Source organism: Pagrus major, chromosome 8, assembly GCF_040436345.1.
Source record: "Pagrus major chromosome 8, Pma_NU_1.0".
In the NCBI taxonomy this organism is placed as follows: domain Eukaryota; kingdom Metazoa; phylum Chordata; class Actinopteri; order Spariformes; family Sparidae; genus Pagrus; species Pagrus major.
In genome coordinates, this window is record NC_133222.1 from 15,550,553 (window position 1) to 15,575,573 (window position 25,021).

General features: G+C 39.6%; 1 protein-coding gene across 3 annotated transcripts in view; it reads left to right on the forward strand.

Annotated features, from left to right (window-relative positions):
- Window positions 1–25,021, forward strand: part of LOC141000778 (contactin-1a-like) — a 68,436-nt gene that overhangs the window by 18,229 nt on the left and 25,186 nt on the right. For 2 of the 3 annotated variants that reach the window (XM_073471610.1, XM_073471608.1), the window contains exons 2-3: window positions 17,306–17,432; window positions 19,375–19,413. In XM_073471610.1, coding sequence (XP_073327711.1) covers window positions 17,378–17,432; window positions 19,375–19,413 — 94 coding nt within the window. In that variant the 5' untranslated portion in view covers window positions 17,306–17,377. Of the gene's footprint in view, window positions 1–7,308; window positions 7,372–17,305; window positions 17,433–19,374; window positions 19,414–25,021 lie in introns of those variants that run through there. The other variant, XM_073471609.1, reaches the window with a different exon arrangement.

The window sequence follows — 25,021 nt, forward strand, 5'->3', positions numbered from 1 at the left end:
AATTATTGAAATCAAAAGTAGGATCCTGATCTCCCAGTATTTTTTTCCCTCCACCCCTCCCTAGTTTTTTTTTTTCCAGCACGTGTCTGAAGAAAAACAAAAACAACACTTATGTATAGCGTGGGTGTGTCGCTGCGAGCAGCCACCAGGATTAGAAATGCTAATCCTGGTGGGTTTTTACAGGTGAGAAAACTTAAGCTATTGGTGTAACGTTAAATATTATTACATTTTAAATAAATTATTTAAATTCGTCCATATGGCATTAGTGTGGTACATTCGCCCCCAAAATATGGCAGTCATATCACACTTTATACCATCTTTTTAAAGAAGAATGTGAAATTGGTTGTCAGGGCATGAAACCAATTATATGGTGACCTTTACAAATCAAGACTCAAAAGTGTATCAGTGGCAAAGCTGCCAGTGCTGAAACAAAGTTTAAATTGAAAATGGAATCAAATTGTGACCTTCAAAACGAAAGTTAAAACAGTGGATTTGGAGAATTGTGTCACCCTTAGTATCACAGTATCTGTGCCACTGTCACTTATCTACTCTTTTGTGTATAAGTGTGTGCTCGTAAGTGTTTCTGAGTCTTGTGATGTTTACATTTTTCTTACTTGAGGCCTTACTCGCACCTGTTTAAATATTCATTGCTTATATATTCATTCATTTTTATGTATTGCTGTATAACGTGCTAAATGTGCAGTGTGTGATTTATTCATATCAAGCCTCAGCTGAGGTGTTTGTCCTATATGCCCTGTGTCGCCTGTTGAGGCAAATAGTCTAGCTTCAACACCATGTATGCTGCGATAATGTTGTGCCCTATATACAGTATGCATTGTTCATCCATGTATGTTGCGTTTGTAGGCCTTAAGTATTCAGTGTTGGAAATGTCGCTTGTGCTGAGTGTTTTTCCAGTTCAGAAGCTGCTTTACAACTCTCCCACCATCAAATGCGGGTCTGTATGACCTTTATGTAATGACTTCCTGTGCATTATTTTATGTCAGTGGGCTTGTACTATCACCACCCTCAGAATTCACACTCCCTCTCTTTTTCTCTGTGCTTTGAGAAAATGTTGTCGGAGCCAACCCTGCTTGTGCAGAAGGTTATGGAGGTTATGGTAATGGGTGCATAATTTCCAACCACATGAGCAAACATGAATATTGAATAAATGACTTTGTTAAAAATGCGCCAAAGAAGTGAATCAATTGATACCCTGAGGCACTGAAAATGTATATCTCAGTCAGCTTCTCACTATGAGTACTGGGGTTCTACGATTTTGGTTTTGGTTTGAATAGTTCAGGTTATTGAAAAAAAAAAAATATATATATATTTCTAGAAGTTATGTTTTTTTACCACACTTTTCCCACTGGTTCTAAGTATTGGAAAAAACTGCTACTATGTACCAATTAAGATTTGTAACATTTGAATCAAAATCGGATAACAGTTTTGGGGATGTTGCTGAAGTTGTCTCTGTCACTGAAGAATTTTTGACTCTTTAACTCTTAGTAAGTCATGATCAAGGATATTTATACTTTGGTACTGTTATTTAATGTTATAGAAGAAAAAGTTAAGTTTTAATGTTTAGTTTTCAGGGGCTCTAATAGACGTTGTCACACGTGGCTCACAGCTTCTCATCCATCTTCAATTTGCTTCAGTGATGTAATGTAACTAAGTACAATTACTCAAGTACTGTACTTAAGTACTTACACTTTACTTGAGTATTTTGTTTTCTGCTACTTTATACTTCCACTGCACTCCATTTTGGATTCAAATTGTACTTTTTACTCCACTACATTTATTTAAAAACTTTGGTTACTAGCTACTTTCCAGATTGTATACTTAAGTACATTTATTATAAATACTTTAAGACTTTTACTCAAATATTATTCGTCAAACATTTTGGGTACTTTTTACAACACTGATTTGCTTGATAGAAGAATAAACTTGATGAGCCTCAGTTGTCCCTACTTGAATATATGAGTTACATATACAAACACATACCGTTAACAGAGTTTTGGTACAGCATGTACACAACAGCTTCACCATAACATTAAAGTAACGTTACATTTTCTCAGCTTTATACAGTATCTCATATGTCACACAGATTCTGATCTGACAGGGGGGCTTCATATAATATGTGTGTAATTCTTGGTCAATGTCGTCTCTTAGCTCATAATTATTCAGGGAGTCTGGAATCGCCTCAAGGATCATCTATATCTGTACCTCCAGACACCCAGAGTCTGAGTGTGAAGGACAGTGGGGAACCAAGTCAACGCACTAATTAAACATTTTTATGAGACAGAGTTATACACGATCGCGAATTTCTCCCACGTTGATAAAAATTACTTTCTTATCTATGAGGGTTTTTTAGATGAACTCTCCTCTATCAAATAGTGTATAATCCGATTGTGCTCTCCTCCCCACCTCATTTGCCAGGTGACATGCAGAAAAAAAGCACTCGCAATGAGAGCCGAGCGCCTTTCAAGTTGCCTTCATTCACCCAAACCCCTCAGCTCTACTCGTATTAACATGCACACAAAAGCTCTTTTGGGCAGGTCGGGCTCTTCTCTAAGTCACAGGTTGTGCAGCTTGCTCTGCTTCTATTCCCTTCGACTGACTCATTGAGCAACAAAGAAAGGCTTTAAGCAAAGGATCAGATCTGGGCAATCAGGGCCAATTTACTTTGGCTTAAGGTCAAGCCTTTTGAGAGACTGTAGTCGTGTCTGCCTTATTATCAATCAGCCATGAACAGCAGCAGTAAAGCCCTGTCAACAATATGCAAGACAAGTTAATTTATTCATGTGCGGCACGTGAATACATTCTGATTCACTGACCTGGTCTTAATCTGTAGTTCACGAGGTGACAGTTCACTACATATCGAACAGGACAGAGTTAATGTGGTTGTTTGTTGGAGTAAAACCAGTAACACAGGAAAGAAGTATCAGTGTAAAATGGCAGATGAAATGATAGATTGTAGACCCCAAAATCTCTGTAGAAAATCTGTTTGAGCACATGAAATTCTCCATAAGAGCTGTGCTTACTGTCACTGGATATGTATTTCTGTTCTGCCTTTCATGCATTCAGTCTCCTTATTACACTGCTGACATTCAATGGCACATCAAACGTGATCATAGGGAGAGGAAACCAGGGCACATCAGATTATAGACAGCTAAAAGACTTAACCACAAATGAGGCTCACATGCCGTCCATCAGTGTTAAACATTTACATCTAATCTGTGTTATCACCAGATCTACTTTAAGCAGTGTTTGCAGTTGATTCATGTTTGTTCTAATAACATGGAGCAGAAGGTGGGTTTACAATTTGCACAGTAGGATGCATGATCACTCAGCTGCTGATCATAATTTGCTGATTAATAATCTAAATAGATGATTGGATGGTTTTTAATTTCACTCTGTGTGATCACAAACTAAAGCCAGTTTAATATATTGAACAGAAAACCACACTGGCAATGAAAACTCCTCATGTGTATCAAGCGCAATATTGGAATTTTCCTGTTTATGCTTTCAGTGCACTTCCACATAATGCGCTGTTATTTGTTTATTTAGTCAGTAATTATTTTCTGCAGCCATGCTGTATAGAAGTCGTGCATGTGGTGGAGGTGAGTATGGCATTTTAATGGACCAAGACAGAGATGTTGGCACATCTGAAGATTTCATTAGGGGTGGGTGATCTGGCCAAACAATAATATCATGGCCTATTAAATACATTCACGGTCCATGATCTGAATTGCAATCTTGTTTCTCAATTTTGAAAATGCCTTCTATAGCCAGACATTATAAGCTCTAAATTTCTCCATTTACACCTTTTAAAAAACAATATTACATTTAAGATTTCTTTGCACAGGCTCCTCATCTGTTGTTGGCTGTAACATTGCATTATTTAAAGTACGTCACGCAAAGAGAAGCCACATGAAGTAATTTGTCCAAACAGTATAGCCACTTATAGGTATTTTCAGGTGGAATGGATTGCTAGTAAATGAGGTTGTGTGAAGTTTCGAAAGAGAAGTTAGGGGACATTAAATACTGACATCTTTACGATTTGCCTTAAAAGTGCACTGGGGAGTTTTCTTATAAACAAACATGTTTACATTATGTGTTTTTCACCAAAATGCATTCTGTGTATCCTTGAGGTCTGCCTTTTCAGAGCTCATTGTCTGAATATTTTAAATCCTGCATTACTTACATACAGCTCTCAGTCTTCTTCACTGCCTCTGCTGGCAGGTTGCTACACTCCTTTGTACATTCCCACCACCAATGGATCAGCATAATAATGTGAAAGCTGCAGCAGGGCTGTGTTTATCATGGTACATTTATCATGTGCGCCCTCCATATATAGAAACAAATTGAGGACCCAAAAATGCTCAGTAGCGCAGTAGTAGTAAGTGTTTAAAAACTCCACAGAAAGTCGATTGTGGACGCCTTCAAGATTGATCACAATCTAAACTCATCCGATCGCCAACCATTTCATGCTATGTAAGTTTAATTATGGAGTGTATATTTCTTGTATGAGTGCATGAATTCTCCCCTGTGTTGATCCTGTACCCCCACCAAACTATATTCTTAAATCAAATAAAACGTTTACCCAACTGAAAACTGAAAAATGCTAGCTTTAATTTTAGTCTGAGAAAATCCAATCAGTCATTCCGTAATCTAAAATGCAGCTGGTGTCCAATAAGTTGCCAGCTGCAGACTTTCCAATATCAAAGCCACCCAGGAGCTATAGCCAACTGAAACTAACACCAAAGCCTACCTGTAAATGCTAATGCTATTTCTGTTGTGGTATTGTGAAACAGCACAAACTCTACAGTATTTACAGCCTCTGAATGTACTGCAGCTCTGTAACATAGACAGAAGGGGAGGAAATGATCCTCTTTTATTCCTGTCAGTGGCACGATTGTGCTGAGTCAGAAGTCTCGGGTAAATCACATCGGAAGAAAAAAGCCAGAGCGATGAAGCCAGCCAGACACAAGCCTTATGCTCTGCCGCTGCCCCTGGTGCCCTGCTCCACAAGATGTATGCTTCTGAGAGATTAGCATTGGTTTTGATTAGCCTGGGAGCTCATGGTTTATGAATAGTAGAGGAGCGCTTGCTAAAATGGTTCTTCTTGCTTCTTTGCCCAATTCTCCAGACTTTTCAGTGTCTCGACTGGCTGATCTAAATGGAAGCCATTAGATGGGATTGGGTTCACCTGCAGCTCACTTGGCCTGATCCATTAATTTTAATGACTTCAAGGTTAAGTGCAGATATTTGTAGGTTCCAGATTTCACTGGCAACACTTTAATACAAATGCGATGACTTTATCTGCTTTTAGCACTGAAACACACTGTTCCCGCCCCTTGCTCTCCATAATCCCTTTTATTTTCTGCAATCACTTATGTAAGTTGAATGACCCACAAAGTAAATGTTACTCGCAGCCTTAGATAACACCAGAGCGGCTTCTTTTTACTGTATTTTCTAATTCTTCAGTCTTGTCCGTGTCGTTCGCAATCCCTGGCATAATTTAAGGCTGTAGGAATGAATCAAGTTCAATTAAGACACTTTTTCTTCCCTTACAGTGTCAGCTGGACATAAATTGACCAGTAAGATAGATGGTAATAGGATATCTGGAAAGATTGGGGACCTCTGCATGATTAAACACCTTGAAATCCAATAGTTTTAATCAATTCATTGCTATGTGTTTTGTTGCTGCAGCACAAAGGCTGTTTTTGTTTCCTTTCAGCCCGATCACATAATTCATCATTTTGTCAGATCTGGCTGCAAGCAATACCAAATCATTCGCAACTAAAATGCTAATGTATGTGGTAATGCAGGCACGTGTCTTGTATAGGCCATACATGGCTCCTAAATCTGCTCTAGTGCTACCTTTAGCAAATCCCTGCAACAATCAGCGTTTTCTCAGTTAGTGCAACCCAAATGCATTATGTGAGCATTTGTAAAATGGTGGCAGCCTCCTGAGCGTACACCACTTAAAACTCATGTTACCACACAGACTGAATAAAAAATCACCCAAAACTTGGAGCAGCTGAATAATAATCATAATTTTTCTGTAAGCCCATCAGCAGCCCAACTGGATATCTTGGGTTCAGTATCTTTTTAAAAAAAGATATTTTAGCTTTTCTCTATCTCTCAATTTTCTCTCCCCTCCGGAAAGTGGTAGTTAGTCAGAAAATCTGTCAGAAAGTTAGCTCTCTAACCTTTGGAACACTTACAGTCGGAAGAATATGTTTTAGTTGTAACTGCAGCCCAACCATAATGTGTTTTTAAGGCTGATTCTGGTAGCGTTATTTTAGAATTTTTAAATCAGATGATGAATTATCAGTCAGTATTATTTATTATTAAAGACCAACCAACCAACCAACAAACGGACACAATCATCGAGTGTTTGTGGTTTGTGGTTATCCTTTGTTTGACATTTTAATAGTTGGGTGACTTTGGTTTACCTTTGGGTGACAGATTGTACCTTTAACAACCAGAAACTTTGAATTATTCAATCTGCTCCTTCCTTAATGAAAGTAAAAAGAAGATAAAATAGACTACTTCTATTCAATGAGAGGAGATACATGAAAGAAGAGGCTCTTCAAAGAAGAGCTCAATTATTATTTCTTTAGCGAGACAAATAAAACAGGAGAAGGGAAATAAAAAAGGGGAAATGAACTTGGGGATGTGCTTCTGACTGGGAGAAATATACCAACTTTCAGGACAGCAATCCATGTCACAGCACAAGTCTCTCATGTCTCATACAGAAGTGTTTTGCATGTTGTTTTTTGGCTTTTGTCAGCTCCTCTGCAATAAGCATATTTTCCAGGAGGAAAATTGCTTTTCTCTGCGACAGTAGTGGGGATGATGATTATGGCAGTGCTGATGCTACGTCTGGCCCGCTGCCAGGCTAATGATGATATGAAGTCGGGATGGAGGGTGGGGTTAAAGTTGGGGTGCTGGGGGAGAGGTTGTGTGTGTGTGTGTTCATGTATTTTGTGTGCTGGTGTGTTACTGCATGTGTGTGTGGGAAGGCTTAAAAGATTAAACCCCAGCCTGGCCACAGTGACGAGAGAAGACCCCTCTGCGGAGCGCTCTCACTGCAGGGAGGCTTCTTCACTGGCGTCCCATTTGAACAGCTCCCTGTCCTGCTCGGGGAATTAGCCTTTTCTTTTACCATTCCCCCCCCTCCTCCTCTTTGCACCTTAGAGAGAGCGCTTCCATCCAACAGAATTGCTTGTTTCTGAGACAGACAATGGAGCGGAGTATTTAGGACACTTGGCAGGGTAGGTATGTTGGAGGGGATGGGGACACGGGCTGCTAAGTAGCTCATCTTGTCACATAGCCACTGGCATGATAGCTCTCCACAGCAAGGTAAGCACTGAGCAGAGTCACACCACACACACTCCATGCCCTGATTGTTTTCCTGCGTGTCTCTTTAAGCTTTGTGTGATGATATAATAGGCAACCTCCTCATCTTTCTTGACCACGCAATTAAGCAGTGTGTCTGTGGCTTATATTATATTTATGCATTCAGTTTGTCAAGTTAATCTGTGGCATAATGTTGGATCCACACCCTCTAATCCAATAATGGGATGAATGGAAAATGTTGTGGGGAGAACTCGACTTAGATTAATCTTTCTATTGTTTACATTTTATTGTAGCTATGCAGAATAAATGCACTGTATTCACACACTCCTCTGAGACGTTTCTTTGTGCAGTCTGAAGGTATTGATTGTTTTCTCAGTGCACCAATTGCAATATATGAACTCTTCTTTCTTATCTGCGCAGCTTTGCAATCAAGTGCAAGCAGCACTCAGTCACTTGGTAATTACAGTTATTTACAGCAGAGTGTATGGGCATCAGTGAAAACATGTAACCGCCCTCCTATAGAAACCTCTCAGCCAATATCTTTATTGGACAGATGTGGCGTGGAGTAATTAAGCTGAGCACTCTTTCTTCATAGAGTCCATGTCTCCTCTGACCTTTTCCTATATGGCACAATTTATCATGATGTGACATATTTGCATACGTGGAAGCATATACCGTAAAGTGTTTCATATCTGTGCGCCTTTTCTTGAGTATCATCCTCCCATAGAGTGCTAATCAAAGGTCAACACGTTTCTATGCTGAGAATAATTAGCTCAACATGAAAACAAACTGCGCATGTATTTTATGTTGTGACAGAGATTTCAGTGTTGTATGTAAACAACAATAGTTACATCCAAGTTCCAGACAGAAGAGGACAACCTTAATTATACTGTAGTTACTTAGTCTGCTCTAAGATTCACTTCTTTTAGAGTAGTGTCTTTGATAACATTTCAAACATCATTAAGGCCAATTTGTTTTTATCTTTATTACTGTTATTGTGGTCTGAGCCAAATAAACAAGTGAAATGAGAGTATTTTGTCCTCCTTGGCTTGGAAATGTAAGATGCGCTCCCCTTTCATATTTTGTTGAATAGCCTCTCTTTTAATAATCTTAAATGCGCCAGATATAAGATTGTCTTCGTCCAGGAAAAAGACTGATTTTATGTCATCATTTTACTCCTGCCAAGAAATGTTTCATGTCCGTTGAAACGATCCTGGAAGAGTTCCTAACATTTAAATTTGGCTGACAGATCCTCTCAGTTAAAGCAGGGAAACTAAGAATAATCAAATTGAAATGTTTTAATGTACTTATGTGGCAACTCTTGGTTGAATTTTTGGACACAACTAGATCTCTGCACCCTTCAGAGATGATTTTTTTGTTGGATCGTACAGTCGGATGTTCTCTGCTTCGCTTTAGGTTCAGAGAAAAAGATACATGTTAGATGTTCTATTTATTTAATCCAGTTTACTTATTTAATCTTTTTTTCCCTTTTTTAAAAATCTCCATATGTACATCTGTACATGAATATAGTATATCACACCTTTTCTACATTTTGTTTATATACTTGACTTGGTTTAGCTTAACAACAGCAACATCCAGTAGCACAAATGGATGGATGACACATCAGATGAATCAAGAAGCCTTTCCCTACAGAGGGGTTGCAGCTAATAAGCTGGTACAGAAATGGACAAAGCTGGTGGACAAAGGTGTTAATCATCACTTTGAAAGCGTAAAATCACTCATGATAACAAAATTATCAGCTGTCACTCCAGGTTCTTGGTTGTCACTCACAGTCCAGGCCAAGCGTCAAATGATTGCTTCCTTGTTGCTCGACAGTGACTAAACTCAGACGAAGACATCATGGGTAAGAGTTGTAGTCATTCTTTATGATACAAGTCCCGTGTGTGCTATTGCGATTCTGCATTCATTTATACACTCTTCCTGATTTGTGGTTAATGTAATTTATACGGCAGTCCAGCATCAGATTAAACGGATTGAATGACTGGTTGTCGTTGATATTCAGGTCAGCTGAGGTTGAGCCTGTGCGGCCCCGGGGGGCATAGTGTTGACTGCAGGGGTTGTGATAAATAGCTTACATTAGCGTGGCCACCACTATTGGGTGAGAGACAGAGGGAGGTGGAGAGAAACAGAGTGACACAGTGAGCGAGCCGTGACTGGATCATCTGCAGCTGGATTACGTCATGAGCAGTCCTGTATTTGATCCTGTGTCTGTCTGTCTGGTTTCTGGGTTCAAGAGGGGGACAGAGATATCTACAGTTTACAGTATGACAAAAAACAGCCTGAAAAATTAATGCAGACTTGAGTTCAAAGTTGTACCAAAAATTGCCAAAACATATGGCTGACACATTTTCTTTATCGGTGAATCATAATTAGTTAGTCTCATTTAGAAGAGCAAGATGAACAGCTTGTCCTGCTGAAGAAACCAGTTTAGTTGGCTCTGCTGTTTACTCTCCTCGACTGCTAAAAGGAAAAAGTGAAAAGTGAATTTTGATTGCAGATGAAATCAAGCTGTTATACTCTGAAAAATAAATGTATTTTTTCTATCAAGCACCAAGGCTGGTCCTGCTTAGCAACAGGGGTCCTGTGCAGCACAAAGCGTGTGGAGAGCATCTTTTTTTCTGCAGGTGTTGTTGCGTTTGTCTTGGGGGTTACTGCTTTATCTCCTGTGTAATAGACTTGGATAGCTTGTATCTGTATCCTTTATTTAATTGAATCGTTCTCTTGGTCTTCTGGGAAACATAAACCTGTTTGTCTGTAGCCAAAGTCCAGTCTCATTTTCCACACAGATACACGAGCGAAGAAGCGCATCTTTCTGAGCTAAGGCTGAAGGGACACACAAGCTGTCATTTTGGAATCAAAATCAATGGTTTTGAAATAAATAATTCATAAGTCAGGAGTTACTCACTTGGTCAGAGTCAGAGGTCCTATAAAACCTGGTATTACCACACATCCTGAGTGATTCGATCGCAAGTGGATGCAAATTACGTGTTTGGGCTCTCTTAACCCACCAGCAGATGTTTGTGTCTGTTTCAACGGATCAAAAAAGCAAAATGGCTATGGCAAATTCTAAACCACTTAAGCCTTCTTGTAAATTCGGCATTAAATGCAATACTTTAAGCTGTTTATTTCTTTGTAAAAAGTGTCATTTTGTCCTGCCATCGCTTCACCAGCCTGTCAGCTGCAGTATCTTACCTGCCATCTTACCTTTAGCAGCTGTTTCAACACTGTGTTGCAACTGATTTCATCATTTACACTAAATTTGTGAGAGAGGAAAGCATTTTAATGATGGTGAACCTCCAAATATAGGCAACCAATATAGGTTTCTTCTTTGAAAGACCCCAGACTCCCTTAAAAAACTGCCCTTTTTATGAGTTGTTGAGTTAGGAGGAACTTTATAAACTTTGTGAAAGTCTGTCTATTACATTTTCTTAATAGACTGGGCCTTCTTGTAAATTCGGCATATGTAATTCATAGTTATTTATTTTTTTGCGTAAAAAATATTGATGTATGTGTTTGTTTGCATATAGAACTGGGAATTTAGATCCAATCACAAGTGGTCACTCCAGACACATTATAATGCCAGGTGTGAACTGACAGGCTTAGAGCTGTCAACTTGTGATCGGATCACCCAGGATGGATGTTAATACCAGGCATGAACAGGCTCAGAGTGCGCAAAGACAGAAATCCCAACTTTATAGTGGAGAGTGTAGGTGCATATATGTTGATCTGTTTATGTATTCGTGAAATGGAGATGTACAAATCTATGTGAGCTGGAATGAGTCTTAATGTGTTTGTCTAAAAATGTTTGTCTGTACAGTATAGATCCAAGAGACACTTCAGACCAGTCTGCACAGTGCTGCACTAACGCATAGCAGCATTATTTATGCCGAGTACTACTAGATGTTGAGCAGCTTCCTCCTGAAAAGCCTCGGGATCCTTGAAGCTCATACTCATCAAGTAAAAGTATATATAAAAAGCAGTGAGGATGGAGTGATGATGATAAAAAATAAAAAACATTTTAATGTAATAATTTCAGATCAGCATACAAAGAGCACTTATAAGTTAGCACCATTGTTTGAGGTAAAATAACACTGAATCAGCATAGAAATCAAAAGAGATCACAGCGTGTGTTTCATCCTGGGATTGAAGTTTAAACACAGTATGTAGTCGTATGAGGTGTCTGATCTCATCAGATGTGAGACGATTTGTGCTGTTTTCTATTTCTTCCTTTCAAGAAACAGAAAATCATGTCAGACTACATTTCTAAAGTTAGCATTTTGATAGCAAACCTCGTACACTTTGACTTTTTCCACTAAGCAGAATGTGTTATAAAGAAAAATGTTATAAAACTAGAGAAAGTAGAGTATAGTGACACAAATGCAGGTATCTGATCCTAGAAATTAGGAGACTTCTGCAGCCTTGAGGAAAGAGCTGTGTTTGTATCTGGTAAACTGGCTTCAAATGTGCTTACCATCTGAATTCTAGATGGAAAAATTGACTGTTCAAACTCCCCAGCTGCTCCAGTGGACCGCCAGTAGAAGTGGTTTTACTGGGCAGCTGAGAGGCATGTTGGTCTGTAATATCATGAACGTGAATCAGAAAAAACAGCAACTCAGCAGGCTCAGGATAAATAAAGCTAAAATGAGATTGCACATTAATGTCCCCTAAAGCAGACTAAGTCACTGCTGCCTCTCACAGATGATGTCAGAGCCAATGTCTCACAGTTTCATCTTAATTTGATCTGGATCAATATTCCTCTCCTTGTCTCGCTTGTTTTTTTCCCAGTTGCATCTGTTGATGACACTAAATCTTATCACAAAATGTGTGATTTTAGTATGAGTAGTCATCAGACACCGTATTTATATTGGATTTCACATCTCATGCCTCAGTAGAAGTGATAATACACTGCCCAGTAGGGGTGGGAAGATGAAAAAAAAGTGGACTAGAATACATTAACCATCTGACCCTCTTCCAGTATTGAAGAAATAGATCAACATTTTAAGAAATATGCTTATTCGCTCACTTGCTGAGATAGGATTAATATTAATTTCACTTTTATTTGGTCTGTCTGCTGAATATAAAGCTATAACCAGCAGCCTTGGTTTAGCTTAGTACAAAGACAGGGGGAAACAGCTAGCCTGGCTGTGTCCAAAGTAAAGACAGTGTGTCTCTTTCAGGACCTGTGTATTAAACAAATGAGATACAACATGTGGAAAAAGTGAAAAAGAAGTGAGCTTCAGAGACAGAGACAGGCTGGTTTCCATTTGTTTCCAGTGTTTATACTAAGGTAGGCTAACTGGCTCCAGCTCCACATCTACTGCATAAACATAAAAGTAGATTTTGTCATCTAACTCTCAGCAAGACAGCACATTTTCATTTACCAAAATGACAAAATTTCATTTAATATTCAGGATATCACTGTGATGTTTCTGCCATTTGTAGTGGAGATACTCTGTGTTTTATTGTTTTCTTTCACTTGGGACACTAGATGGAAATTAGCTATTCTGGTACACAGCAGCTTTTCTCATTTTTGGGATGTTAATATTTTGTCCATGGTCCCTGATATATATACATTTGTTAAACAAAACTTATCTCATTATTAATAAGAAATAATGCATAAAAATAATCAACAGAAATAAATAAATACAGAAATAAATTAAACTATTTTCAGACTCACTAATAAATAGAACGGCATTCAGTAGAGCACCCCCACAGTCACCTAATCCAAAAACTAATAAATTATATTTAAATCCGCTGAATCTAGATGTTTATTTACATCCACATAGAATTGTAGTGACCCATAGATGTCAGCCACTTTAATATGCCTGCTTGTTTTCATCAAGATCCATGCATTATTTTCATGAGAAATTAACAAAAATGTCAAAAAACGCCCTATCTCACACCTCAAGAAAGTGAGAATAAAATCCTGGATTCGTCCCTTTATCCGGATCAGCACCAAAAGTTCATTAGGTCTATTCTGGGCCAAGATCCAACCTCCATCCAAGCTTTTTGGAAATCCGGATTTATGTGTAACGCTGCTGACAAACCAACCAACCAACCAACCAACAGATGGATACAGGTGAAAACATAACCTCTTTGGAGGTGGTATTGTAATAATGACAACAAACAGTAACTAGTAAGCATGAAAAAAAGTAAAATAAATAAACCTATCATAATTTCCCAGAGCACACTGTGACATATTCAGTTGACTTGTTTTATCCAACCAACAGTCTAAAACCCAAAGATGTTCAGTTTCCAGTGATATAAATGAGAGGAGCAGCAAAACAGCACTATGTGCCTTTACTGCTAAGTGTTCATCCTGGTGGAATTCAGACATGACTTGGATGCTACAGTAGATGACACTAAGCATCGCTCATTTTCCCTTCTCCGACTGATTAAGACCAATCCAGCGTTAACCCCATCTTGGCTTCCTCTAGCAGGATTACAGCAAATCTGTTGTTAATGACTGATTGTGGCGGTGGGATTGATTATGTTTGTGTGTGTAAGGAGCGATGGTGGTGCTTGGCAGGGGGGTGGAGTTGTTGGAGCAACATCTTGTTTTTGAAGTCAACCACTCTGACCGCTCCTCCACCATTTCTTCTTCTGTTTCTCCTCCCCCACATCACTGATCTGTCCAAGCTGATAGGGGAGGACGTTTTTATAAAGTTACCAACTTGATTATGCAGCACACATCAGGCCGAGCACAGAGAAGACGGGGTTTCACTCACGCTCGCTTACTGTAGCCTGTAGTGCCCTAAGGGGGTTAAAGGGTCATGATAAAAAGCACAAATGACAGCATTGGTCACTGGAGTGCATCAGTAAAATCCCAGGGTCTGCCCCCAGCAACCTCTACTGCTACTACTACTCGGTGTAATATGATTTCTGATTTCTGAGAAATAAGGTTGAGAATCCCAAGGGGAGTTAAAGGAGAGAGAGAGAGAGAGATTGAAATTCAGCGAGCAAAGCAGAGCTGGGAAAGGGAAGAGGAAATAAACCTAGACGAGAAAAAAAAAACACCAAAATCAAACCACAAGCAGTAATAGCTTTGGCAATGTGCAGGGTGTGATTTATGGTGGAGAAGAAATGGCCTTGTTTGAGCGCTGTCACGTCTGGGCCTTGTGATTTACTGTGATGACTGGAGCACTCGCATCACATGCATTCAGGCTGCTAAGATAGGACAGGAAAGGTAGGAGGCCCCATTAATACTGATTATAAGAGCACGCTTCCTTTCTGTGTGGTTTTGGTCTGATGTTTTTTTTTTTCACAGTATATCAGTTCAGTGACAGTTCTTAATGGGTTAGATGGGATTGGCTCTTTCACTGTGTACTGTGACGCTATTATGAGGCTCCTTGTCTACTCCCCTAATCTCCTAAGTGCATCCATTAAGATCATTTATGATTTATGAGTTAGAGAAACAATACCTACGTACAATATAGCTGTAAAGTATATGGAGTGAAAGACTGAGTGAGTTTTAATAAACTTGTTTTTTCAGCGCTTTTTTTTTTTACTTCAAGAGATGAATGTCTTTAAAAGATCAGCAGAGCTCCCCAGGTCTTCGTTCCACAACAGCAGCGTTGTTCCAGATTAAAATGAGTGTTTGCATAGTTTCATTGCCGGTCACAAAAGGCCCCCCGCAGCACACAAACTGCTGCTTTTGAAAGGTGTTGCTAGGATACAGGCCAGCGTGAAGATGAAATCCCCTCTGTATTGCTTTCCTGCAGCTGTACAGCTCGGACATTGTGTCCAACTTATTGTGCATGTTGTACAGTTTTACAGCGTGTTTGGCCATTAGTCTTAATTAATTTCCCATGTGTGTCAGTGTCTGTTTGGATGTTTAGTCATACAATAAATGCAGTTTTGTTTATGTCATGCAAAGCTGGCGTATTACACGGACTCTTTTCTATGATAATCCATTTTCTGTAATAAGACTCCATGTCTCTGGTGAGCGCTGAGATCTCAATCCTGCTGTCACACCTCCGAGTCTCCGCCAGCTGACACCTCGGGCTGTGCACAAAGAATCGATAGTGTCTGCTGCATGTTCAATTATACTCTAATCAACACACACCGGTCCAGCACAACCTGGGAATGAATGGAAATGTGTGCTGATATTGAACTGATGGTCAGCAACATTTTGTTTTGAGTTTTGTTTGTTGAAAAAGGGTGCAGGTCATTAGGCACTGACATGGCATTCAGAACGGAATTGACTGACACAAATCTTAACAGAGTTTTGAGAAAATCTTCAAAGGAAAATGGGAATTCATGCACATTTCTATATCCTATGCTTATGCAATTTTTAGGAGTTGGCTGACATGTCCTTATACCCAAAAGACTGAGCAGGTCGACTGCAAAAGAAAGACATGTATGACAATGATGTGGAAGCTATGACACATGACCGAAAGAGAAGACCAGGGACAGGCAAACCAGACCAGACCTTTGTCGTCACGTGGTTAACGTTGTGAAACATTCGCAATTTGGTTAGGTTCAGGCACATAAGTGTCTCATACTACTCCTATTGCACAGGTGACCGAGTTGTTTTTCTGGTGAGGATGGGCTGAAGTTGGTTCATAGGAATAAACAGCAGAAGAAGAGGCCACAATAAGAAGATATGATTAAACAAGCGCCAGTCAAACCTCAAATGGTGAAAAATGATGATGGAAATGTTGCATTTATAGTTAGTTAGATACCTGTCCATTGGAAAACAAGTATATTCAGCATCACTCAGAAGTCCTTTGTTCACCTTAAGAAAGCTTTAATTTGAAAGTGCCAAATCAGGGAGCGGTCACTTTTACTGCATGTGTTTTTTTTCCTCTAGATTTTTTCTTCTCTTTGTCTCTTTGTCTCTTTGCCTCTGTGACGGGGACCTCTGCCATGTTTAATACAACAGATTATTCTAAACGTATGAAAGATTTGTAGTCTGATCTGATTTGAGAATATTAATTATATTAAGAACACGAGGACAGCACATTAAAGGGTTACAATCTCAAATCAGATATCCTCAACCGTGATTGGTTCTGTCAGCTCTCCGCACTGAAACAGCTGTTGCTTTTCATATTGTGTTACTGGGCATGAGGCTGAGAGCAGACATGGCGCTGGTGGTTCCTGGTGTGGTGTTAACGTCTTGGGGGCAGTGATTGAGCAGCTAGATGACTGCTCAGGGTTTCTCCTGGCAACTGTCCAAATGTCAGTCATCAGGCGTCAACCTTACATGGAGCTTGTGCCTCAGAGGCTGACAGGAAGCAGAGATACAGTAAAGATGCTACAACACTGTATGTACTGAGTACTCATGTCATAACGTCACTGAGTACTCATTGGTTGAAACGTGAACATGTCGACGGGCATCACGGCTGGTGTGATCCCATCATATGATGGTCTACTCTCTAGTATTATATTTGAACATTTGGTATTCAATTAATTGAAAAAGTAATCACCATAATTGTTAGTTGCGGCCTACATGCACACTTTGTGACTGCTGGTCTATGGTTTTGCACATGGGAATGTATTTCAGCCATATTCATGCTGTTTATTTATGTATTTTAAATGCAATTTTTAATATATATTAATGTAATTTTTATGCCCCTGTAAAGCACTTTGAGTTGCCTTGTGTCTGAATTGTGCTTTACAAATAAACTTGCCTTGCCTTATTGTCCTTTTACTTTGGTTTTATGTTGCAAAAAAAGATGCAATACATGCTGTCTAACAATCAAATCATTTTTATTTAGCATTAACTTAATTGTGAAGCAGGTTGAAAGCCTCTTTTAGCACAACCATGCAATTTCACTGTGCGTTCTAACTTTTGTGATATTGTGGTAAATACTCTGAAGGGCAGTGGAGGTTTTATCATATTTCTGTAAATTCACTGTCAGCACCAAACACTTCAATTTTCTTTTCTCTTTTTGTTTTCTTTTATCTCTTTAAGGAAAACCAGGCTGATGTTCCATCAGCTGAGCTTCTCGCCGTAACCCCACCAGGTGGTCCTCACTTCAACATCATGCTGCACCTCACCCTGCTCCTCCAGCTCCTGGTCCTCTCATTCTCCCCTGCAGGTCAGTAGCACGCTCAGCTGAACGGGAATGGCTAAATTAATCGGCAGAATGTGTGAAAAGATATTTTGAGATACTCTACTACTGCTGTGTGTGAAAGCATCTCTAAAAATCCTACTTTACGTTCAGGCTTTTTAATGCGACAATCATACTACTTTATATATAGCTATTGAATGCTTGTGTTACCCCAAGAGTCATTACATTTAAATCAAAACATTAAATAACATTACTGTTTGGCTCAATAGTAATAGCAGTTTGCTCTCTGAGAATTTTCTTTCCAAACACCACTGGTGAGCAGCACTCAAATTTTAAAAAGGACTCATTTAGCCTGACTCTTTTTTTTACCCGTGTGTCTTCATCTTTCAAGTATCCCCATCCAAAAATCCAGTCAGAGATTAAATTGGCACTAACAAACTGCCAAAGAAACAGACTTAAACTTTGATTTCAAGCACACAAGTGGCAGGCAGCTTGGAGCAAAGAAGCACATGTCAGAACTGGCTTGTCAGGATGAATGAGAGAGACGAGGTGTTAACAAGCTGCTAACTGCTAGCCCTGAAGAAAAAAATTGTCAGGTGTAAATGCAATCTAATTACCTCAGATCTAGATACATTTAAGATATGAAACACATGCAAAAAGACACCTGCAAAGTAAAAGCACACGTTGTAGTGAGAGCCGCAAAGTTTATGTATATCCGATAAGCCAGGCTGGGCAATTGGAGGGTTAGAGTTTGCAGGTTTTCATTCCCTTTTTTTTGTCATGCTGCTGTGCAATCAGCTTTGTTGGAAACAAAGCAAAGTGGTCAGAGAACAGCAGGTCTGAAAATGACCTGTGTAAAAAAGAGACGCCCTCCTCTGTGTTCCCATCCTGAGGCTGTTCTCACTCGTTTCAGGTTTGATTTCACATAAACCGAAAAACAGAGGGGGAGCTTGGATTGGGAATTCTCCCAACTTCAAACCACATCTTTCTCAAACAGACTCTTAGATCTTTTTCAGATTTATCTTTCTTTTTCTCTTTTTTTACTACCTGGTAAGGTATTTGTTATTACAGCTGAGTTCACCAAAGGTTTTGGCAGCACTGCAGCTAAAGCTGAGAATATCCTGTTGAAAATGCACTCACATACATCTACAGAATAGGAATTGGCAGATGAATGCTAAGAAACACAACATCCATGGTTGCACCACTCGCATACACACACAAACTTGGTATATAGACTCACACAGGGGTTGAACTGTATGGCTGCTCTATCTAAACAGACAGCAGCCAACCAGCAGACTCAGGTCGTTACTGTGGGAAGAGAACATCGGCTTGACATTTTTGTTTAGCCCCAACAAAAATAAAGTTTGATGGTTAATGTGACATTAATGTGATGACATCAAAACAAAAGTCAGGCACTCACAAACCGACAACTGAAGTATACAGTGTGTCTGTTTTTATGGTTCAGCTGGCTTATACTACATACAACAAAAGGAATAACAGAATTCTTATAACAGAATTTAAAAAAGATTACTGTTTAATCATCAGGTTGGTATGATTTGGTACGGTTTTCTCTATTTTAAAAAGCATCACAGAGTAATTAAAGCCACAATCACTCATGGCCAACAAAAGTTCAGAGTTTTCTATTTATTTTGCGAAGGACAGGATGTAGTGGATTCCACAGAGATGGCTTCCAGCCAAAGGAAGTCCTTCAGTCCAAAGCGGAGTTTCCAGCCATTTATCACATTCTCCGCAGCAAAAAGGGATTCTTTCAAAGACCTGCACCTCTCTGAAGAAACGTTTTGATGATGCATGACTTGTTTTGATCCATTTTTCTTGTTGTGTCCTGAGAGAAGTGAAAGAAATACACCTGCAGTTGAAGAACACAGGAAGTTATTATCAGTAAATATCAGCAGTCCGTCATATGTTTGGTTCAGTACGTTGACATGATTTACTTTGTTTACTGTTACAGATGCATCCATGCACGGGGAGGTACCTGACTTTTATGGAGGTAAGACTGATGATTGATTATAATGATGATTTTATGATTATAATACCAAATTATCATCCAAAATAGATGCCTTTGATTTTGGCCAGTGTTGTACCTCAGGGCATTGAACGCACACTTTGATAAGACATTGCTATTTCTCTCTCTGCCTAATGTTGAATGTACAACGAGCTTTCCAGCACCATCGACTGCTGCACTTGATGTGCGAGAATCGAATGGAAATGCAATTTAGTGTTTCCACCGAAAATCTTCTTTCATGTGTGTCCAAAGTTTTCTCGTGTGGGAAATGATTGAGCTGTAATTGATTTCTGCTCAAAATATTCATAATATGTGACAACAGTGGTGAATCAGAAAATGTTTAACAACCAGAGGTCACGTGTGTTTTTATTTATCTACAGTATGTGTTCTGTCAAAGTACATTGGAGGAATTAATGGGATTCGTCGCTGCCCACTCAGGCCAAGACCACAACAGTAAACATCTGAAATATGAGAAACAGGACTTATTTCTGTTTGATTTATAGCCTCCAAACCAGAGGCAAACAAGCTGCAAGTGTTCACTGTCAGGTTGATGAGGCTGTAGCCTTGGATTCAGAGAAAGAAGCGGGCTGTGTCAAGGCTACACCACGAGATGCGTTTGAGCAGAGAAAGACCGGTGACTTGTGATTGCTTGTTGTATTATTCTGTGGAAGCAATTCTTTCACAAGAGTTGTTTTCCACAGAAATAATGAAAGGGGTCTGCTTTCGTGTTGCACAATTTCCTATTTTGTTCTCTTTTTTAAATCAGCTCCTGGTGCTGGATAATTCCAGCTGGACCACATGGCATGCCTGTTTATATAAAATGAAAGCCTCTTAGCAGATTCAACAAATGAACAGTGCGGTAACGCTAAAAAATAAGAGAGTTAGTCTTTATCCAAGTTTCAGACACTATTCAAGGTTTTGCACTCTGCTGTCCTGCTCACTTACTAAAATACAATGAACACCTAAAAAGAACAGGAGCTTCTGTTGCAGCTCTGTCCATCTTCTGCCCACTACAGCCCCTGAGGTCGTACAACTAGTATGTCTACTTGTCAGGGTTTGTTAGGGGACAGGCAGTAACAGACGGCTCCCTTTCTCATGATTCTCAATAGCACAGGACAAATGAAAACCTATCTGGAGGTCATTTTTCTTTCCACTGTTGCTATTTCTGTATTTCCCCTACATGGAGATGTACATTAATCCTAATAGAGATGGTTAGAGTCCAAGACATTGCACTGCACTGCACAGATGAATGTAGGATGGTCATTAGAGCTAGAAACTGTATTAGAGCTGCCTCGCCTTCTGGTAGGGTGATGTTGGCATGATTGATGAGAGAGAATGGCTGTGTGATTCATTCACCCAAAAAAATCTCTGTATATGAATTGTATTAATGACCAGACTTAGAGACTAACCCATAAATGATGGGGGATATACCTAAAGGAATAGTTCTACATTTTGGAAAATACACTTATTTGCATTCTTGCCAAGACTTGGATGAACTAATAGATGCCACTTTCATGCCTGCTGCTTTTAATGTATTGTATGCTTTATGTGAAATCAGCAAACCAAGCAACTAAAGCACACTGACTGACAAGCTACACATCGTTTCTTTAATCTGTGTAAAAACCACAGTGGGTTATGTGCCAGACTATTTCTTGGTGGGTGTGCACTATTCACTATTAGGGTTGCCAGGCAACCACTTGAGACTCCAGGAAGTCTCTGTGCCTGGCCGGCCAAGAAATAGTCCAGAAATAGTCCACATCAATCATTTCATCTAACACCCTGCAAGAAAGGAATGTATTTCCCATAATGTCATAATGTCCTTCTGTAAAGTGTGTTGGAAAAAGGAATATCAAATCCTCCAAGTTAAGTTGTGATATTCACTTATTGCTTTATCTGCACAAGATCTGTACAATGCATGTTATTCTCTAGGAGAAAAATAATGTGGAGGTAGACTGTCAGCGGGAGGAAGGAAGGCTTGCTGATTCGTTGCTTGGGAACAAGTTGTGATACTTGTTGATGGATCCAGTGAGGAGCAGAAGCTTTTTCTGGTAGTCTCCCTTTTGTTCGTTTTTCTTTTTTCAGCCTTTCACGGTCTTTTATTCCCCATGAAGCATCAACAATATGCGCCTTTTTACAGCCTGTGTGCCCTCCTAGAGTTTCACCTCCTGGACATGTTGACATTATCTCCACTTGTCTGTAGAATAACACAGCAGGATGCAACAAGGACTCCTCTGGATGTTTTTGATGCTGCACACATCAGACCGATACACTATAGACTACAGAGTTTAAGGTCGCTCAGCACTAAAAATGTCAAGAAATGCTGCTCAGGGTTTTCTAATTTTGAATTATTTGCCAAACTTGGACAAAAATGGAGACAAAGTCAAACCCACACTCCTCAAAAGTCAAAATATTGTGTAGGTGGCCTTCATGCTGGGACACGCTGCTTACCATTCAGCCCACAGCAATGCTAATGCCCATCATTCTACTGTTATTACTCCTCAATATCTATCCCTTTAGTACCAAACTATAATCCCCTACAGGCTTTAACGATGGAATTAAAACTTATCAAAATGTCAATAGAGACTTTTGGCATCTCTTCTCATCCGTCCAGTACTTTTTAACACTCATACTTATAGTCAGTATATGGCTGAATACACCAGCAAGTCCATCTAAGTCTTCAGGCATGACCTTGTTGAGCTTTTGAGCAGGCGGGTGTGTTGGTTTGAGTACCTGCCCCCAGTGTGTCAAAAGTTTTCGAAAATTAACTGACAACTATTATTCATTTTAACTATTTTTTAAAGGCAAAAGTGCCGTATATTTTCTGATCGCAGTATGAGGATTTTATGCTTTTCTTTGTTGCAGATTGAAGCTGAATGTCTTTGAGTTTTGACTGTTGATCAAACAAAACAAGACATTTGAAAATGTCACCCTGGCCTATGAGAAATTCGAACAAGCATTTTTTCACAACTTTCTGACATTTTATAGACAAAATGTTTAATCCGGAGTCCAAGTACTTCAGTAGATCGATCGATAATGAAAATAACTGTCAGCTGCAGCTCTGTTGAAAATATAATCGACTGAATGTTGAACATCTGATGGACAGCAGTGTGGTCTGAGAAGGTTTCGTGGACATTTTAATACTTTAAATGCAGTGAGCCTTGTCACCGTTGGAATTCATTGTAAACGACATGAGTCCAGGCGGCTGTTTCCCTCGAAGGAGACGGCTTAAAACTTTAAATACAGTGATCCCATCGATGTGCATTTTAAACCTCATTCGTTGACTGTGTTTGAGATCAATATGTGTTACAGCCGGTGAAAAACATCTGGATTCAAATTCACCTTCTCATATATGTCCTGTTTGAAGAGCTTTGTCCTGCTGCAGCTGCCATTTCAGAAAATAATTTGACAGCAGTTGTGTCGGCACATCTGGCACCACATCGAGCATACACTGACTGCCACTCTAATGTCCATACCTCTGCACATCTGCAGTAGTTGGGCTTGCAGTGAAGCATAATAATTATTTAACATATTAAATTTAAAAGTAGAGTCCAACTCCAGGGATGATTTGGTCTGCCACCATGCCTCATTATGTGGCTAGAGGGCTTGTCTGTAATTATTACAACACTGTGCTTTTGGTGCTTCCAGGAAACAATATGTTATCTGTCCCACTTGGACACCCTCTCGGTCATGCAAACAAACTGTGCTGCAGATGTAGCCAAAACACACAGCTGTGAGTAAAGTCAAATTCATCAGAGGATTAAGGCCCTCTGGGATTTGGGGTAATTATGAGACTATTGAAACAAAGACACATACAAAAGACTTATTTTAGAAATGGGAACTGCCGCCTGTGAAACAGCTGGAAATCTTGACAGACGACATTAGACAAGAAAATAATTTAACAAAGATTGAAATTGTTTTGCGTTAATGTGTATTATACTGTTTCAAGTCAACAAGTCGTTGTCATGCACCTACAATTATACTTAAAGCCTCAGTGAATAATTGATGTCTCATTAGAAGCTGATGTTAGGGAAGATAGCAGGCTCCTAAAATAACAGGCTGTATGGTATTTCAAATTCAAATGAGAGTCTAAACTTATCTGCTCCACAGTCCGTGTTGTATAATGAAGTCTGTCCAGTGGAAGATCACTTCCAGCTGGCCCTGGAGACCCTAGTGTGTATGTGTGTGTGTGCAGTCGCTTTTTGTACAGATTTGGACTTCTCTGAGAGTAACTATAAGCCATTGTTATGTTTTATGCAGGGAAAGAGAGCCTGAAAGACACACAGATGCACAGAGAGAATAAACCAGAGATTGAAAGAGAGATGAAGCTTTAGAGAGTTGGAAAGAGATTCTTTTTGTTTTGGACAAAACATTTCAGGCATGTTTTGGATGAGGGAGGAAGAATACACCAGGCGACTGACAGTGGGAGGCTTTGAGGGATGGAGGAAGAGAAGATTAATGATTCAGGTATTGGAGAAAACCAAGCGTCGCAATCTGAAGCCACGCTAGCAGCTCTGTGAATCTGTACTTACACAGATGTGCTTTGAGCTAAATGCTCAAGTCAGCATGCGAACATGCTCAGACTAACTAATGATACTAACACGCTGATTTTTAGCAGCTCTACTGTCGAATTCGATAGACCCTTCTCACAGCAGACAGTTTGACTTGTCGAAGCAGGAAAATGACAGGTGTCAATAATAACATTCACAGTGGCTCCATTCCAACGAGTGTCCCTGTAAGTCACGTCAGCTCACCAGCGGGCTCATCTTAATAGAATCTAGCCATCATTGATGTCATTTATTACTGATGCTTTTCCTGCAGTGACAAGTCAAAATATCTGCTGTTAAAAGACTGCATTTCACATCTGATTTGTGAAAGTCATTTCATCGATGCTTTACGTGATAGCATGCTAATATTTGGTAATTAGCACTAAACACAAAGTATAGCTACAGCTAATGTGAATGTTTTCGTTATGCAAGTATTTGGTCGTAAAGCTAGATTGAATTTTCACCAAAATGATTACATTTTATACTGAAGTGAACATTAATTGATGAATTTGACTCAAAACCAAAAAAAGGTAAAACTGCTGGTGGAACTAGAGGACAGTCTTCAGCATACATCAGCTGAGAACCACGAACATCTTCACAAAATGTTGTGTCTGCGCACCTGGTAGATATTTACAGTATATGAGACATTTAACTGGATAAGTGAAAACATATGGGGCTGAATGAAATATTAAGGGATCACCAGAAGCCATCAGGGGCGTCGTGGACATCTCTACCAAGTTTCAATGAAATCCATCCAGTATTTGTTGAGACATTTCACTAATAAAAGGAAATGTCACCCAGTCAGTAGAATCTGTCATCATGAATGTCCACACAGCAAGTCATAGCTGTTGAGATATTTCAGTCTCGACTAAAGCGGTGGGCTTACTGACTGACGTTGCTGTCCCTGGAGCCATACAGCTATCACGGCTAATGAAAGAGTTACCTTTAGAATGTAGAAGGAAATCCAGGAATTGTAAATAATGATGGGCAGAGCATGACAGTGGGATATAGGTTAGAGAGATGGAGAGAGGACAGAGAGCGTTAGAGAC